The sequence below is a fragment of the Plectrocnemia conspersa genome, unplaced genomic scaffold (genome assembly GCF_051122295.1).
Source record: "Plectrocnemia conspersa isolate PC_06_02 unplaced genomic scaffold, ASM5112229v1 ptg000006l, whole genome shotgun sequence".
Classification (NCBI taxonomy): domain Eukaryota; kingdom Metazoa; phylum Arthropoda; class Insecta; order Trichoptera; family Polycentropodidae; genus Plectrocnemia; species Plectrocnemia conspersa.
In genome coordinates, this window is record NW_028277170.1 from 16,522,521 (window position 1) to 16,542,285 (window position 19,765).

General features: G+C 33.0%; 1 protein-coding gene and 1 long non-coding RNA gene across 4 annotated transcripts; both read right to left on the minus strand.

The window, feature by feature from the left end:
• Positions 1 to 1,051: 1,051 nt before the first annotated feature.
• Positions 1,052 to 11,912, minus strand: LOC148234361 (uncharacterized). Of its 3 annotated transcripts, XR_015810181.1 has the most exons (4): positions 11,840 to 11,912; positions 11,104 to 11,261; positions 3,141 to 3,377; positions 1,052 to 2,128 (listed from the first exon to the last, which is right to left on the minus strand). It is a non-coding gene; the product is annotated as an uncharacterized LOC148234361 (long non-coding RNA). The 3 variants fall into 3 exon arrangements; XR_015810182.1 differs by having other exon boundaries at positions 1,052 to 3,367; XR_015810180.1 differs by having other exon boundaries at positions 1,052 to 3,377.
• Positions 7,471 to 8,310, minus strand: LOC148234362 (uncharacterized). The gene is made up of 2 exons (XM_088188424.1): positions 7,606 to 8,310; positions 7,471 to 7,541 (listed from the first exon to the last, which is right to left on the minus strand). Exons 1-2 carry the CDS (start codon positions 8,187 to 8,189, stop codon positions 7,478 to 7,480), a joined length of 648 nt encoding a protein of 215 aa, XP_088044550.1. The 5' UTR covers positions 8,190 to 8,310; the 3' UTR covers positions 7,471 to 7,477.
• Positions 11,913 to 19,765: the final 7,853 nt, after the last annotated feature.

The following is a 19,765-nucleotide window of genomic DNA, read 5'->3' on the forward strand; positions in this document are numbered from 1 at the left end:
CTGCGAAGAGTTTCCTGTGGACGCGGCTGGGAACTTCCTAGCCGGCCGGGACCTCCGAGTGCCACATACACAGCTCCGCACACTATTTGGAGACACATCTCCAACAGCAACACCAATTCTTTGTCTAAGTTTCGACTGTAAATTTAATCAGACACGATTTGGCTAAACAGTGAAATTCCCGAAACGTTTGGGATACTGTTCACATTTTCGGCAACAACTTCAACCAACGACAGACGAGTCTACACAAAAATACAGCAACGGACAGCCAGTATCTTGAAATATATTTTTTAATTGCAGTAATAATATTTTTCTTTATATTTTAAGGTAGAAGTATGCACACGGAGGAAAATGTCATGCACAAGTGACAAACGGACCCCGGACCCCTACTTTTCCGTTAGCTGAGAGTTTCGTAAGGGCCACTTTGTACAGTTCGCTGTACATACGTCCACACAATCATCAACCAACTGGTTCTGCTTCCATCTGCACTGACCCACGCTGCGCACGAGACCACATCAGTCTGAACGAGCCTCAGCTTCTCCTCTTGGTTAAATTCCGCAACTGTAAATTGCTAAGAGGGGGAGTACTATGGGGACCCCGAGACGACCGTCCGTGACGCAGCATAAAGTGAAAGTGAAGTCCCGCTGAGCCGCGCGCCCGAACTATGTGGCGTTGTACAACCACACCGCACCCCCGCCACCGCAAGCAACGCGCGGAGTGGGGATACTGTTGCACACCCGACCGGGATTATAAGGAGGTACCAAATGGCTCACTTTACACATTCTACTCAGGACTTCTGACACTGCAACACTCACTGGACTACACGGATTCTACACCTCGCCTCCTGTTCGAGCAACCATCTCCAGGACACGCGCACGAGGTTTAATATCGACGACTGTCGAAGGATCCCAGTCAACACGTGTCAAGAACGTACCGGACGATTTCATAAGGGCCACTTTGTACAGTTCGCTGTACAAACGTCCTATCACAGATCGTCAACCGGACTGCCGATAACTACAAAACAGAAGCGTAACCCCACGACCGCTTCATGCAATATTCAATATAAAATTAGCCTTCCGTTGATTTAAACTTTTATTTAAATTCTACGGGCAGCTTAGTATTTATTTAATAATACTTTCAATTTCCGAACAAAATATATTTCCAGTTTCACACAAACTACACTCAGAGAAGTTTTGAACCTATGTGGAATTTGAATTTTGTGATGTGAATCTTAAATATAAAATATATGGACACATTGTCGGATATTCCTAGTGATGTTGACACATTTATTGAAACATAAACGCAAAGCAACAACTTTATTGTTGTATTATCAAAGAAAAGCTAGTCTTGTTTTTGAAGAGATCTTAATAATTTCCCTACTTTATACCTGATTTATTTTTCAATAGCATAAATACTTGTATTTGAGTATGTTACAATAAGTTTTATAATTATTTAAAGTATACCATTATAAAATACATTAGTGAAAAATCTTATTTTCTCAAAAAAAGTGACATAAGTTGTTCATATATTATATATCAAACCACAGACATTTAATAATTTTTGTTCACCTTTAATTAACCTTGTATTTCTTTGTTGTCTTTAGTAGTATAAAATAAAATAGTACGCAATCTAAGAGGAAAGAGGACATATTTGCTAAAAGTACACATTGGTTTAAAATTATTATTTATGATTTTTTTATAATATTATTATATTGTACATGTTTTACTAACTGCAGTTGTTTGTGTTAAATCAATCATACTTATCCCTTTATCTCTCATTTTTGTGAACATTTCTCATAAAATACTATAATTACGGAATTTTGTGTAAATAAAGGGAGTAATTGAGATAAAAATAATTGAATATATTAGCATAACAATGAACAAATAAAGAATTTAAGCAAATATACAGAATTCTTATCTGGGCTCTAATTCTTAATAATAGCAACTAATTATTCTCTGTTTATCACTGACATCCGATGATCTTCGACCCTTCTTTTTCATGAACATCGCTTCTTCTTCAGCAGTAGTTTATCTTTTTACCCAAAAGAAAAGGATCACTGAACGAATTTTTATTATCTTTTTTTACTTAATTTCCTATCTGTTGTAATTAGTTTATGTATTTCGTCCATTTTCTAAAAATAATAAACAAACACTACAGTTTTAATGTAAAATCAGATTTAAATAGGACATACTAGGGTTTCTACATACCTAGTAAATAGATCGTATCTTTAGAATAATTTTAATATGCTTTAAATGAAGCATTTTTTATATTATTTTATTTTAACAAAATATATAAATATGCAAAAATATTCAAGTTAAAACAAATAAAAAATTAAGGAGTAAAAATTTGTACAGTGAATACTAAACTTCAGTTGTCTGCGAATATAGGGCAAATTTAATTTATTACATAATTTATGGCTTTGTCATGATCTACAGAGTTTGTTCAAAGAAACGCTGTGATTTTTATTAATGGAAAATATAGTCATAATATTTATTTGCATTACAGATGGCAGCACGATAAGAATTAGTGGATAAATATTACAGAATACGTCGTCAAACTTCAGAAGGCAAAAAGGATGGATTCTACCAGTTCCTTCCATCAGCGAACATAATGGGTAGATACTATATGATCCGTCAGTTAAATGTTAACAACATTGCACATCGTAATTTGTTATATTAAATCTATATTTATTTTTATACAAATCATAAATTGAAAATTATCTATATACTAATACCATTAAAAGAACACTTTAATGATACTTTTTCAGATGAAGGATATATGACAATTTATATTGGAAGTACCTAGTAGATGATTTCAATTTGATATTTAATAATTAACAGTATTTATACATATTATAAAAACACAAAACGCAACGATACATATCCAGACAAAAACAAAACTGAGTTAATAAACGACACATCAGTAGTTATTATTCATTAGCTAATTGAGCTATTGGTTAACTTTATAGTTCTAATATTATCAAGAAAATATTTGGTATATAAGCATGTTTTTTTAAATAATTTAAATTGTTACTGAAGTTCAAAATAAATCTTATCTGTCAGTAATTTAGTAAACAAAGGATCAGCGGTGTTTCGAGTTTTTGACTAGTTCCTACTAGTAGAATGGTAAAATCAAATACATACCTGCTTTTTTGCAGAACGAGACATGGAGAATAGTGGATGAAGTGATGATGGTTCCAATTCAAAGTTTTTTATATAATAGAGCATGGGATCTTGCATTATCATTGTGTAAAATTGGCCTGTTGACCTGTCTTAGATGATGTTGTTCGAATTTCACTATTAATCTCTCCAATCTTTGGCAATAAACGCCCGACATGATAGCAATTCGAATCACCGACGACTATTTTTTTCTAAAAAAAACTAAAACAATATTGATTTTGACTAAGTATATGACAATATCATGAAATTCGTTCCCCAATTATGTAAATCGAAAATATAAATAGTCCTTGTCAATCTGCAATACTGTTGTTTACATAAAGTATGTTAACATTCTCAACAAAAATTCTACAAATCTTTATCATTAGTCCATTCTAATTTGTATCTCACTATTATTATAGACAAAAATAGTATGAAAATACACTGAAATTTTTACAAATCACTGACATTGATATAAATTAATTAGTCAATACTCCATTTTTCTCAAGCCAGTGCACAAAATGCAGAATTCACGTGATCACTAAGAACAGAGCTAAATAAGAACAAATAAACGATTTTTGGAAATAAATACAATTAAAAAATAGATATAAGCAAGGCTGTGATTATAGTAAATAAACTACAGTAATTGTGAAAGGGGCGATAAAATATTAATCTCAACAACAGTACCACGAAAACAAAACTCCAATAATACCCTGTGTACCAATACATATCAGTAACGTTCTTCAGAGACACAGAAATTTAAGAGCATGAGATGATCACGCGTTGAGCGATGTTTTTGTTCATGACTGTTGAAAATAAATATACAATAGTAACATATAGTATGTAGTTCTTGAAGTAAAAACATTTCGACTACTAATCAATCGTTTTTTTTTTTTTTAATTTTTGTTTATTACATAATTAAATAATACATTTTTATAAACATATATATTTACATTTCATTGGTTGCTGGTTAATTACCATTATCACAATTTACGATTGATTAGCAAAATTAAGAGGAATTACAAAAATAAGAATAATAAAAAAACATAAAATACGTTAAGTTTAGGTCAAAGTACATAAACACCTTTAACAAAAAAAAAAAAAAAAAATTATAAATTATAAATATATATTTTTAATATAAAACTCGTGGACCTGGAGCTGTTAAATTAATAGATAAAATTTATGCGTCAGAGCAAGATGTGCTTTGGCATTTTGTGTTTATATTTAAATTTGAGTTTGTTTTTGTCGTAATCACCGATTCTTGAGATTAACGGGTTAGTATGATTTCGCGGTATTTTTTTATAATAATTATTAGTATGGTGGTGAACATGTTCTTTAATAGTTGGAATTAAATATTTATTATGAAGTTTTTTGAGGTTAGTATAAAAAGGTGTATTATAAATTATTTTTATAGCTTTATTTTGAACAACTTGTAGCTTAGAAAAGTTAGTATTACACGTATTACTCCACACTGGGCAGGCGTAAGTCATTGCCGGTCTGATTAATTGCTTATATAATAGAATTTTATTTTTAGTATTTAGCGCACTTTTTCGATTAAAAATTGGTTTTAACGCCGCAATGGCTGCGAGCCCTTTAGATTTAAGTTCGGTTATATGTTTATTAAATTTAAGCTTGGAGTCCAGGTGAATTCCGAGGTACTTAACGCTCGCCTTCCATTCTATACACTTTCCCTGCTCGCTTATAATAGTCGGGGGCAAAGGTTGTCTTCGAGTTGTAAAAATTATAGCCTCCGTTTTGTCCTGATTTATTTTTATTTTCCACTTTTTGAAATAATTACTTAAGAGAGTTAAGGATTTTTGCAATTTTATTGAAATAGGCTTAAGACCGTAAGAGCTACTCATTATCGCCGTATCATCGGCATACATTGAAAGACAAGTATTTTTTAAAATAGGTATATCATTTGTGTACAAAATGAAAAGGAACGGTCCAAGTAAACTCCCCTGAGGAACACCAGCTGGGATATTACGCGGTATCGATTGTTCATTATTTACTGAAACAACATAACTTCGACGATCAAGGTAGGAGCGTAACAAGTGTAGCAGATAGTTAGGGGTTTTATATTTGTGGAGTTTGTAAATCAACCCATCATGCCACACAGTATCAAACGCTTTTTCCACATCTAACAATAAGAGTCCCGTTGATTTTTTCATGTTAAAATTAGCAGAGATGTGCTCTGTTAACCTATTGAGCTGATGAGTCGTAGAGTGGTTTTCGCGGAAGCCAAATTGTTCATTGATAATTTTATTCCCCAAAGATCCCTTTAAACGTGATAAAATTATTTTTTCAAATAGTTTACTGAATGACGGTAATAAGCTTATTGGACGATAATTAATTGCGATAGTGTTATCCTTTCCTGGCTTTCTAATTGGGTGGATCTTTGCGGTTTTCCAAATAGCGGGAAAGTACCCGAAAGATAAGCAGGCATTAAAAATATTTGTTAGATAATTGATGCTAATTCTCGGAAGTTGTTTTATCGTAACGTTATCTAATTTATCTATACCGGGACTTTTTCTATTCTTTAAATTTTTTATGATGTTATTAACTTCTGATAAACCAACTTTGTTCACTAAACTAATATCTACGCTAGATGAATTAATATTTCGTATCGCACGGGCGACTTTGTTGTCTATTTTTGAATCTAAGTAATTTACAGTAAGCGAATAAGATGTGGAGAAAGCGCTGGCTAAATTTTCTGCCTTATCCTTGTTCGTGCATGCGATGGTGTTTCCATTTTTTAATGGGGGTATTTCCGAATGTTTATATTTAAGTGATTTAGTTATTTTCCATAAGGAATTATCTGCCGGGCTTAGATTTTTTAGTTTACGCGTCCACGATTCGTTTTTTATTTGCTGAATTTTATCGCGAATATAACTAGTTACGCGGTTTATTACAGATTTAAGTCGCGGAGATTTATTATTTTGCCACTGTTTTCTTAGTTTATTTTTGATTTTTATTATTTCGATAAGTTGTGGAGTAAGTTGATTTTTATTATTATGATTTTTACGCGTCGGAATTGATGATATTTTGGCTTCTTCGATAACAGATGTTAAATAACTGATATCATCGTCAATTTGTTTAATGTTATGCGGAGTATAATTCTGTCGCTCATCTTGCAAACGAGACTCGACTATATCTTTAAACTTTTTCCAGTCAGCTTTTAAATAGTCAAAAAGCGTTTCAGAGACTACCTCCGCTGAACCCTCCAGCGAGAATAACACTGGAAGATGGTCAGAAGACAATGCCTGAACGCAATACATTTCTGACGTATTTAAGTTACCCTTGACCAAAGCAATATCCAGAATTGACGGCGTCATGTGATTGGAAGGGTAATGCGACGGTGAATTTGGAAAGTTAACAATCGTGTCAGAGTCGCTCAAGTAGTTAAAAAGTGACGCTCCAGATCGATTTGCCCCAGAACAGCCCCAATGCATATGACGGGCATTGAAGTCCCCAGTCAGAATGACCGAGTCTCCTAGAGAAAATATCGAATCTAGATCACTCCGGAGCAGTTCGTCACTAGGCGAATTATACCCCGCAGCAATTATTATTATTTTATTTTTATGAATAATTTGAATCGCGACGGTTTCTAGATTATTAGTGTTAGTGTTTATACGTGCGTGTTTTATCGATTTTTTAACAAATATCGCGACCCCTCCGCCTGGCCTTGAGGGTCGGTCCCTCCGAATGCAGGCAAAGTTAGGTAAATATACGTTAACATGTGGTTTTAGATAAGTTTCGGTGACTACGACAATATCAAGTTTGTACTCACTGATTAACAGCTCCAGCTCTCCGGTTTTGTTACGGATCCCACGGGAATTCCACGTCATGAGTTGAATGTCTTCTTTAGAAGAGGTCATCGAGATACTCGACCATCATCAAAGCAATTTCAATTTTGCTAGCGCACTTTCCGGCCTTAGTTCGGATTTCCTGGAGGATAGTCAGCATCCTGCGAAGCTCATCAGTAGACATGGCTTCTGATGAGGGCTTCTCAGACTTTCGGGCTTGGGGGCGTTGTTGCGTCTTAATTGGGGTGGCTTCCGGGACGATAGTCAGTTTTTTCACTGCTGGTTTCGTTGGCCGAAGGGCAGGAAACTGACTCTGTTCCAGAGCGAACGTTGGCTTGGGTGCGGTCAGTACGGCGGTATGTGGCTTTTGCTGCCTCTTCTTCATCTGCAGGAGATATTCTGTCCTGCGAGGACAGTCCTTGTAGTTAGCCGGGTGACTTCCGCTGCATCCAGTGCAGGTTGCTGGCGTCTCTCGGTCTTTTTTAGTGCATTCGGAAGTGGCGTGGTTTTCTGTGCATTTCACGCATCTGGGGTCTCGTTGGCAGTTCCTCGCAGCGTGGCCATACTGCTGGCATCTGAAACACTGAGTCGCGTGCGACTTATTACGCTTGTATTTTTCAAGCGTGGCCTTAGTGAAGCAAACGTACCGGATGCTTCTTATGGACGTCACCGTCGTCTCAGCGGAAAACTGCGTCAGGTAGAGCCGCGAGGAGGTCTCTGCCTTGGTGTTCATCGCCGTTACTTTGACGACGCTTAATCCTTGCCGCTCCAGATCAGCAGCGATTTCTTCAACGGGAACCTCAGGAAGCCCCCTCAAGACAGATTTAACTGTCTTGTCTTCGTCGGCGGTGAAGGTGTGAAAGGCACGGTGGCCCTTCAAACCATCCATCAGGGTCGCTCGTAGTTCGAGCGTCGCACACTGGATGGAAACATTACCTCTTCCGGTGTAGCGGAGGGTAAAATTACCTGATTTGGTCATCGACTTGATGAGGTCGATGGTCTGGAGATGTGTGCCAACCACCTCCATGATGACAGGTGGCACTCTTGCGTGTTTACTCCCGGCAACTTCGGGGAGTTTGTCATACCTGTTATGACTTGAAGTCGGCAACAGGTTGGCGTCAGTAGAGGGTCGGGCAGTTTTCTTTGGCATCTGCCATTCTTGTTCTGCTGATGGCGATAGGTACGCTTTTAACGTACCCACCGCACGCTTGCGCGTAAGCGTCTTCTTCATCGCGCCGGCAATGTCTCTGGCGTCGTAGTTGTTGCAAATGGTCGCGGGTGGGGGGTCGGAGCTTTGAACGGCAGCGAGAGCAGGCGCGGATGCGTCCGTTCACCGCTGAGGTACAGAGCAGAGTGAATAATCAATCGTTTGACAAAGGCTATATTGTGCATTAATGGTAAAAAATATAATAAATATCAAGTATAAGATGATTTCATATATAGATGAAAAATGTCCCTTCTTCTATTTTGTACGAAAATAAATAAATAGTTCCTACGATAGTGTTATGGTGCTAGTGTTTTCTACAGCTGGATTATATGTCACAAAAACCAGGAATAGGCTATGTATTTCGTCTTTAAATGCATTTGTGTATTTAAAAACACATTTTACCTCACAAAAGTAAAAGTTTTTATATAATATATTACAGATATAATAAATTCGATTAAGACATTTGTAAAAAAATATTTTAAATAAATATTGAATAAAATATATTTAATTTGTTTTAATGAATTTTTACCTATCATACCTATGATTTTTTCCGTGATTTAAACGAAAAATAATCATAGTCCTGGGAAGTCCCGGGACTTCAGAATCACTAACTACAACATAAAAGCATATACAACTATGAATAGTGTTCCAAAGCTAAAATATTTCTAGCTCGTTCATTTTACAGCATATTTAAATTATTATATTTTACAAATACAAATTCACCAGTTACAATAGAATCCGTAAATGTAAAGATCTATTTTATAAAACCAAACTTATATTTTTGTTATAATTTTTTACAAACTTCATTAACACTAGGTGTGCGGGTATAAGCCCATCAATTTGACGGGTGTCATTAAAAATAGGTATATAGTGACCAAATTTTCAAAAATAAGAAGTTTCTGAAAATAAAAATAGCGTTAATATATGTATTTGCATTGTTCAAATATATAAAGTCGTAAAAGAACACAGAAAAGATACTGTCTGATACAAATCAAATCAGAAACCTGTCAATTTGATGGGTGGGGTAAATCTAGTGTTAATAAAAAAAGATTTTTAATAGTTCACCAATGAATGGTAATTCTTAAGCAGGTACCATTGTGAATATTCTGGAACACACGGATAAATACATTACCAGACAAAAGCTTAAGACCAAAACCTGTGACATTTTTATTATAACTATTAAAAATATTGTTACCCAATTAAAGAATAGACTATTTTCTGTATTATTCATAATAGTATGGCAAATTTTTTTAAACTCGCCCTTTCTTATTCTACACAGAGTTGTAAATAGAACAAGTGTGACCAATCCTGTCCAGCTGTTAAATATGCATGGGAGAGTTTAATGACTCTTTTAATATTTTATCTATACACATTAATTTACGTGTATTCTAAACGGTTCAAACCAATCTGGAAAAAATTGTTCCTTTTTTTCATTTAGTTTCGTCTTATTGAACTTATTTACTATTGGACTATTTACACGCGTTAGTTTTGAGAGTCTAAAAAATAAAAATCTTTTGCTACAATGGGGCTGAAAAATAATCTGATGGCACTCTTCACAAGGACAACAGAACTCGGCGATATATTGCCTAAAAATTAAATATCTCTTAGACCACCGTGCAGGAAGTTGTGAAAAATTTTAAAGATAGAGGACTATATTGTGATAAACCTCGATCTGGAAGTCCTGTAATTACATCAAAACAAGGGGATCAGCATATAGTAATTTTAAGTAAAAGAAATAGACTGTTTAATCAACAGAAATTTGCTTTCAAGTAAAAAAGAGTGATGTTGAAAATATATCACTGTCAGCCGTTCAACGTTGATTAAGAGTAGCAAAACTTAGAGGGCGCATTGTTGCCAAAAAGCCTTTGATACAATGAGAAAATGAAAAGAAAAGGTACAAGTAGACATCGAAATTGGAGATTAGTGCAAATTTTTATGGTTTGCCAAATCAAAATTTGAATTGTTTGGATCAAATCAGTGTATTTGTTGGACAACCCGTCAGCGAAAAAATGAGTCCTCACAATATTGTGCCAACTATAAAGCAAAATGGTTGTTTCTCAGTAGCGGGAGTTGAAAACTTCGTGAAAATAAATGGAATTTAAAAAAAAATTAAAGCAATTTTAGAATAGCAAGTGTTACCTATGTGCAGACATTTAAACATGCCAGGTTTTATTTTCCAACAGGACAATGTTCCTAAAGACTTCTATATTATGCAGGGGGTTTCTACAAAAATAAAAGAAGAAAAAGTAATATTACAAAATAAGATTTGGACACCCCAATCGCCAGATTTAAATCTAATTGAGCTTTAAGGGGATAAGCTTGATCAGAGAATTCACCAGCATTCATTAAATTCCCAAATAGCCTTATGGGAACGATTACAGAGTGGGTAGTCTAACATGTCAACCACTACATTGAAAAATGTAGGTATTAAAATGCCAATTAGTATCTAATAAGAGTAGATTTTTTAATGAAAAGGTAATTAAAATATATTTTTTTATTTTGTTTCGGAAATATTATTTATAATTGGAACTTTAGGTTAAATGGTAAATATATATTTGATCTTTCATATAATGTTGTTTTTTTATATAATTTAAATTAGGAATTACAAAAAAAATAGTTTGTCTTAAACTTTTGAACGGTTGTGTATATATAAAAAAAATACCATGAAAAGTAATAAATATTTCTATGCATACTGAAGAAGTTCAATTATGTTACAATACAAATTACACTGTTAGGTACAATAAATCGCTCCTTAGTATTTTCTGCGAAAAATCATTGGAGCCATGTATCGCTATGCCATAACCAAAGGTTTAGGTGAATTAGGTGAATCTGATGATCATATATAGAACCTGTGCACCAAAACCACGGTTTTGACTAGGTTCAAGTTAGGGTCGGTATACTCTAGTATAAATCAGGATTCCTATCAATCATCACTTACTTCAATAGAATTCAAATCGATCAGACTGGCAAACGGTTACAAAATGTTACGATTGAGTGTTGATCATAGTTAACAAGCGTTTTATTCAGTTTATAATCCTGTAGAACATACAACTTGTTGTAAGTAGGTGTAATTAGTATACATGTTTGGTCCATCTTCTGAAAATAATAAATAAAAACTGATATTAACAGCTTGTAAATAAAGGGTAAGTTTGCCTAGTTTCAAAAGATTATTTGAAGAATGAAGAACAGAAAACGTCACTAAGTTTTTTATTTTCCTTTATATTAAATATAAAGGTCAGCTGGAGGTAGTATTTTGTTTAAGTATATAATGTACAAATTTACCCGACTAACTTTTAAAAGTTTCTAGAAAAATTTTGGATGTAAATATACGAAAATTGGTAAATACATAAGACAATTTGCCTATCATTTCGAAATTATGTATTGAAATTTAATTTTTTTAAATATTATCAAATCCAGATAGACTACATAGAAAACGAATAGCATTGGGTATAACTATTGCTTCCGAACAATAGTCATGATCAGAATTTATCAATGATTATTAAATCAGTACATAATTACATGCTACTAAATTTCAAAAGGATCGAAACGAAATTATAACTTTCAAGGTCAAATGCGTAGAAAACTAAAGGTGGATTTATATTATGAATAAGAAATTGCATATATAAGTCAGCATCGTCTTGTTTTAATCAGGACGTATTGCAATCATTACTTACTCTAATCGAATACAAAACCAATGGAACACCGATCAACCACCAACGAAACGTCAGAACGAGAGTAGGTCATAACAACGAGTATTGACCATGAAATTAAATGTCAAGACCAATACATAAAAATTATTTTATATACTCAAAAAATAACTTTAATTAACTAAAATAAATATTGGCATTTTAGTTATTAAAATAATATTTTTTAAACAAAAAACATTTTTTTTAAATAAAAAACATACAATTTTTTTTGATTGCAAATAAATCATTTATCATTATTATAACTATTCAAGAGCTGTATATAAGAGCTAATAAAACGATACAGCTTATTTTTTACTATAAAAATTATTTATATTAAAGAGGGATCTAACTTCGGTTTCCGAACCTTTATTTAAAAGAAACACAAATTTAAGAATCTCTTCCGATTTTATTTTAATAATTGCACATTTTGTGTACTTCAATAAATATGAAAAATAATATCAATTTAATGGCCCCTTTTGCACTTTCTGCAACAGTCGATATTTTCCGATGAATTTCTTATACATTTAAAGCGGTATCTCGGCTATAATTTTGCGGATAATGTTTTTTATGTGTTCCAACGTTTCGAATTTGTTACATAATCGCACAAAAAAATTAACGGTGTTAAATCGCATGATCTTGGCCAGTTGACGTCACCAAATCGTAAAATAACGCGACTTGGAAACTTTTCAGGCAAAACATCTGACGTTGCGCGCAATATGTTGAAAGTTGCACTGTCTTCTTAGAACCACGTGTCATCCACATCAATGCCTTTAATTTTGTGCCAAAAATAATCGGTTATCATGCGCCTACAGCGCTTACTATTGACTGTAAAGTCCGACCTTCATAGTTCTCAAAAAAACGACGAGTGCGCAATAACTCCGACTAACCTCATTACGCACCAAACGTCCCTATCTAGGTATATAATGGTATCTCATGAATTACATGAAAATTTTTGTCGTCCTATATGTGGCAATTTTGCTTATTAACATACTCAAAGAGGTGAAAATATGCTTTATCATAGAAGAAGAATTTCTTTGAAAAATCAGCATCAACTTCTGGCTGCTATTTAAATTATTTGCTGTCCAGATGCAAAATGCGTCAAAAGGAACAATAAGAAAAGCATAAAAGTTACAATCGCGGACGAATCGATAATTTTGGGTTTTCGGTCACACTTTCACGTATAGCAATAATATTATCGACTAAACGGGCGCCACAATAATGCACGGGTCTTATCCTATCTTCAACGCTTGCAGTTTTTTTTATAATTTGTTCACTACGTTGCAAATCGTTCGATTAGTAGTACGATAAAATTGCTTATAATCTTTCCATATATATCTACGCAGTTCTTACAGAATCGTTATTTCTGAGGAACAATTGAACAATTTTAAAGCGTTAAAATTGTAAATGTGTTGTTGCAAACTAAATCATATCGTAAATGTGTTGTTGCAAACTAACATTTGCCACTTTAAACACACGTGATTATTTATAGCTGTTTAAATATATTTTAATTAAAAATATCTAGGATTACTTGTGAATATATTAAAATGATATAATAGATGAAAAACTAATAGATGTTTCTCTGATCTACATAGATAACCAGTCTTATATTTAGAAGAACAAAAACACGTTTATACAAGACCCTGATAAGACTAGTCTTGGTATATGGGTGTGAAATGTGCGACTCTCAGCAGCGATAGCTTTTCGAGCGAAGAATCCCGAAGATAATTTTTGGCCTGTTTGCGAGGACGGTACTTAGAGTTTTTGGTACAAAAACGAACTAAAGGTATTGTATCAGATTGCGTCGACAAGTATGTTAAAATACAACGTCTCAAGAGGGCCAGATATTTGTCTCGTACGACTTAAAGCATTGAAGTGACAATATTTTATAAACCAGAGTTTATTTTACAAACGACTAATATTTAAGTCAGTGACTGGCATAACATGGCCCAGAATAGTGCTATGTTATGCCAGTAATTACCGTCGATGAGGAAAAGTTTTACCCTTGGCTGTGGCGCCATGATGAGGATTTTTAATAATTTTATTTATTTTTTATAATATGTAATAATTTTGATTAATAACTGGCAAAAGTATTTGCCCTTATTAAAATTGTTAAAGTCGGAGTCGGAGCCAGTAAATTTTGAAACGAACCGAAAGCTCAGATATATTTAAATCTTTTCTCGGGCACTGAAATTACATAACAAAATATGCTTGAAAAGTATACTGGCAAATAAAGATTTTATAATATGCAGTGTTAAGGATTTTATAATATGCATGATAAGGAGGGAAAAAATTCTGATTTACAGTTATAAAAGTGACAAAATATTTGTGTGATTTAATGTATACTATTTTTATATAAAAAAAAATACTTTACCTTACTGATGCAACATGTATTACTTAAAATTATTTTTTATGTAAATCAGGGTTTATGCTTTGTATGAAAGTGACGTTTTATTAAATTTTACTAAACAATAAGGCAAATCTATTTTTAATTTTTTAAATTTAGGAGATTTTTATTATTCAACAAATAAATATTAAGCTTGATTTAAGAGTGATATTTTGTAAGGGTAACGTTGTTAGAAATGCAGTACTGGCCATTAAATATTTTGTTAAGGCCAATGTCAACGTACCGTGGAACACAGGCGCGCGCAGCTCACGCTTGTCTAAACCCTTATAATGTAAGTAACTTAAATGGTACAATAGAAACGTTGAATACAACGCTGTACAAAGGTAAAAGTAGAAAAACACCAAAATGCAATTATAAAATAAAGTTTCTTTACCGAGAATAAGATCAGCTTTAATGAACAAATTGAAAACAATTGATTGAAAGACTTCAGCTTCAATGTGTCAACTTGTTACTTACTTCATATACATTTAACATAAACATGATGAATATTTGCTTGATATAAGCACTAAATAAAGTAAAAGAATAATCATTCTAACCGTTTCGTTTTTTATTTCATGTGGATTTTTAATGAACCCTTTGACCATAAATTGATAAGTTCTTATTTATGCTTGATCTACACTACTCGCGAAATTGGCCGAAGTTAGGTGAGGACGATAGTGTAGTAGGTTAATTCGTGCTACTTCGCTTCGCCTCGTGCAACTTCGAGCTACTTTCAATCCGTGTCAGTATTTGTGGTCCGAGTCAAAGACCAAAGTCCAAACACGAAATGACTCACAACACTGTTCTGTGTTTAGAACAGTGTTATTTTGTAAGACTAACGTTGTGAGAAATGCGGTACTGGTCATTAAATATTCTATTAAGGCCAAAGTCAACGCGACATGGGGCACAGGCGCGCGCAGCTCTCATACCGTCATAAGCCGTAGTGTAGAGTAAGTAATTTAAATTCAGTGGCGGATCAAGCTTTTCGGAAGCCCTAATCGCAGCATAAGTTGAGTTATATTGTATGTATTTATATATAAAAATTGGTAATAATTGTGTGATATAATTATATTGGGAAACTTTGTTGAAAACATCGAAAATTACCATATGTTGAATAAAGAAAAAAAATGTTATTTATGGTCATTGATTCTAGTGGAGTTTTAATCTATATGCACAAATAATTTCATCACAAATGTAAATATCCAAACTGTTTAAATTCGCTAGATAAATAGTTCCTACAAATACATCAAAAATGTTTTTTTATCATATTTTGAGGTCCCAAGCGCGCGCTTATTTTGCTTTATGGATGATCCGCCACTGGTTAAATGATACTCTAGTAATGTAGAAAAGGGTTAAAAGTATAAAAAATGTCTTGCCGGAACACAATTATTAAAAAAAATTACTTACCGAAAACAAGATCAGCTTTGATGAACAATCGATCGAACGTCTTCACGCTTATCAGGAACTCAGGAAAAAAATAACACAAACATGATGCAAACCTGTATTGAGATAAGCGTTAAACAATATTAAATGATGAACCATTCCGACCGTTTCGTTTCATGTGAAAACGCCTTTTCGCAAATAATTTGATGTTACAAAATTTAGGCATAAATGGTTAGTTCCATTTTCAATATTCGCAGCATTTTACCGAGAGGTAATAAAATCAGGTTTGTATCCGCTAAAAACTATATTATTCCAATTTTAAAAATATATAGACAAAACATGATATTATCCTAAGGTCATATATTTTTTGCGCAAAAACTAGACTACCCAATGACATTTAGTTTTAAGTTGCACTCGAATGTTTGGCATTTAGGAAAAGTCAATGGTGCCGTTAACGAGCGAAAACGAAGATATGTAAATATAAAAATGTAAAAAATATAATGTCGGTAACCAGGCGTCCTAGATTATGCGGGACAGTCACGGATTTGAGCTGGTGCTACTGCTGACGGCAATGCGTCAGCTAATATATAATATAATAACACAATGGTTATTGTGGTTCCAACATAATACGACACATTTTTTAATTTCAACATTTAAAATTATGTTCAAACAGCTCTTTTTATTTATTGCTACTTTTTGGTCACATCTTGCATTCTTTTTAAGTTATAAACCATTGGTGAATCATGCAATCTATTGCCGATAAGATCGATCATTACAGGTTAGATTTTACTAGATTTTCCTAATTTCACAGATGTAATGAAATAATATGCATAATGACACATATTAATTGTAAGCTGTAATAATAGTTTAAAATTAATAAAAGAGATGCCACTGATTTACAAAATTTTGTTTCACCACTTACTAGTTGTTGATTGAGTTATAACGCATTGGACTAACGCCTGTTATGTTGTAACTTGATATTTAAATGATTAAATTGTGTATTTTATATTGACAATCTGCGGGAGCAAATGCTGTCAGTAACCCTAACTAAAGTGACCAGATTTTGAAAATATCAAAAGAGGATACTAAAAAAGATCATCTCGAAAAGTGTTGTTAAAGGACAAATAAGGACAAAATGAGGACAATCCTCTTCAAAGAAGAACGTCTGGTCACCCTACCTTAACCCATCTAGTGTCGGTCAGCAATCTAAATAGCTGATAATTATTTGTTGTAAAGTTAAAACATAAAATATCAAGATATTTATAATGAAGCACCTAAGCTATCGTATAATTTTTTTATATTAAAATTTATTCAGATTAAAAAAACAGAATAATAGTTACTATTTTTTAATTCCCATATATTATAATAATAATAATTAGTCAATTGATTTTATTTTATATAATTTCATGCTTAGGATCTAATCTAGTAAAAATTCTTCTTTTTCAGATGAATGAGTTCATCTAGCAAAATAATTTGTATGACTTAGGACTATTTTTGTTATAATATTTACAATAGATAGCATTTATCGCAGAACTATTTAAGTTATCACATTCAAAACAAGTAATTCGAGTCTTACATTAACATAAAAAAATCATTTACAAATAGAAAATAATGACGTAAAATAAAGAAAGGGCAAATTGCCCATACAAACACGGATTTATAAAATAAACCAGTGGTGTAATAATTTACTTTACTATTTTAATCCTTATTCATAAAACTAGTGTGAATTTTATGTAGCAAACATTTTTTTTCCAAAAAAATTAAATAAGATCTAATAAATACAAAAATAGCGAATTGTAAAAGCTTTTAAATTTCATCCTCCCCTTTTTCATCTAATTGCTGTCTGTGGATGACCGATAATTTCTTACTCAAGTCTTAGATAAGAAGTTCTAATAAGTCTTAGAATTCCAACTTTAATATGAACGTTGAACTAGACACTTTTTAGTTTTAACACAATTAAGTTTTTTTAAACAATAATGTAATGTATAATGCTTGCCTTTTTATTCATTATCCCCTTTTCAAAAAAAAATATGAATATATTGGTATATAGTGAGTCAAAAGAAAATCTTAATTTTTGATAAAAACATGTATTAAAGGACATCATTTTATACTCAGTCTCCATAGCGTTCAATACATTTTTTTCATGCACCGCGTGCTGCACCTCTTCGTTGGACTTGAACCTCTTGTTTCACAAGCTCGTACTACTATAAAATTTTCTTTGCTTTGTTTCAAAATTACGACTGATGTGTTTAAAAATTACCACTCCTTTGTCCAAAACGAGAAACAGCGTAATATTTCTCATTTGTCAGTTAACTGGTGTGTTTATAAATGACTCATCTAAATAAATGACGCTATTTTATCCCGTGTTACCTTTAGCTGCTGCAATAGACAACTACAACTATGTAACTACTCGTCTGAACTAGTCGAAAGTAACTAAGTATGTCGTGCCGCTTTGAAAAAAGTATAGTCCACTCATACACTTGCTGGAGTAACAGACATACATCATCAACATGCATTTACGACCGATATACCTCCTGCTGACAGTTAAACACATAACTACAAGGTGTTGACACTTTTGATTAAACATTAAAAGAACCGTATCATAAACTGTACGGTATACTATATTAAAATAACACATTAGAGCAGGAGTGGCCAACCCGCATATCATCACATATTAGGTTTTCCTAGAGCTTCCTAATTTTACGGATGAGTATCGTCATTATAAATTAAAATAAAATGAAGCTAGGTGGTGTATAGTTTATAATTAATAAAATATATACTAAATTATAATCTGGTGTCTCACTACTTATTTATTGTGTTTATCTGTTTTAACGCATTGGGGCTAATGCCTGTCGTATTATAACGGAAGATTTATACCTATACTCTATTTGCGTTTACACAGTCAGTTCGAGAGCTATCCATTTCATCATTATTCATAATTAAAAAAGAGATGGCAAGTTTGGGTTTGACTGACTGTGTTAACGTAAATACGGTATAGGAGTATTTATTGACATGACTTCGGGACTTTATGAAATACTAGGAAAAGCAAAAGTATTCAGTATGTAATCCTATGTTATAGAAAAAATAATATCGCAAAATGAAAAAAAATATGTTTTGACTCAAAGGGCTTCCCTAATATTATTTTAATAAATTTAGTACATTTGGGACTGGATTTTTAGCACGAACGTGACAAATCCGAGTTTTTGTCGTGAATTTCATTGTGTCATATTATCTCGGATGAGAGTGCTTTGAGGTTATCTCAGTGCCGGAAACAAAACGGGAAGCTGCGTGATAGTGACCGTTATCGGCCAGATAACGCCATAGTCAACGTTAATGACAGCACATAGTAAATAAATGCTCAATTGGGACATTAAAATGTCAAAGTCCGACAATCGGACGCACGATATCGACAAATTTCTACTTTAAATATAAATATCATTATATTTTATTTCGTAATTGGAGTATTGAAGCCAAATACAATATTAAATCGTTCGACATTTTTATGTATAAATAAAGTAAAATAATACTTGATTAGGGGGCTGCTGGAAAAAAAGTTGCCAACTTCTGCAATTAGAGGTGGCTTAGTGATTTGAGTGGTAGCGGTTCACTTTTCCTTCTCAAATTGTTTCGCTGCTGATACATTAGTAAGAGAGCGCACAACTTTGAACGTTCGTCAAAATCGTTGATTTTTGCGAGTATATTTACGTTTACAGTAAATATTAATTAAATATAATAAGTATAGATTTAAAAAAAAATATATTAATTTATACTATACGGTACATTAAAATAACAATATATCCTCGCATGTTATTTGCTCAACTTCCAATATGTAATGTGAATAATATATCTGAAAATAGTTATATAATGAGGTGGATTGACTATTGAGCAGTGGCGGATTACTTCATAAGCGCATGAGGCGCGCGCTTGGGGCCTCCAGATCTTGGGGGACCTCAAAAAAATTTTATATATTTAATTGTTTTTATGTAAGAACAAACTAAACTATGGATTCCCTTTTTACGCGCGTGTAAGTGCATACAGACTTATGGGTGGGTACCGTTACAAATCAGCAAACGAAGTGAGGTCTGTTTAAGATACATAGTCTTAGAGAATTTTTTTTATTTATGCTCCGATTATTGAATTAGGGGTAA

Excerpts from the sequence above, each read along its gene's own strand:
- LOC148234362 (XM_088188424.1), bottom strand. The coding sequence starts at position 8,189 with ATGAAGAAGACGCTTACGCGCAAGCGTGCGGTGGGTACGTTAAAAGCG. Across the intron at positions 7,542-7,605 it reads ACGTCCATAAGAAGCATCCG|TGTTTCAGATGCCAGCAGTA; the intron begins GTACGTTTGCTT and ends CACGCGACTCAG.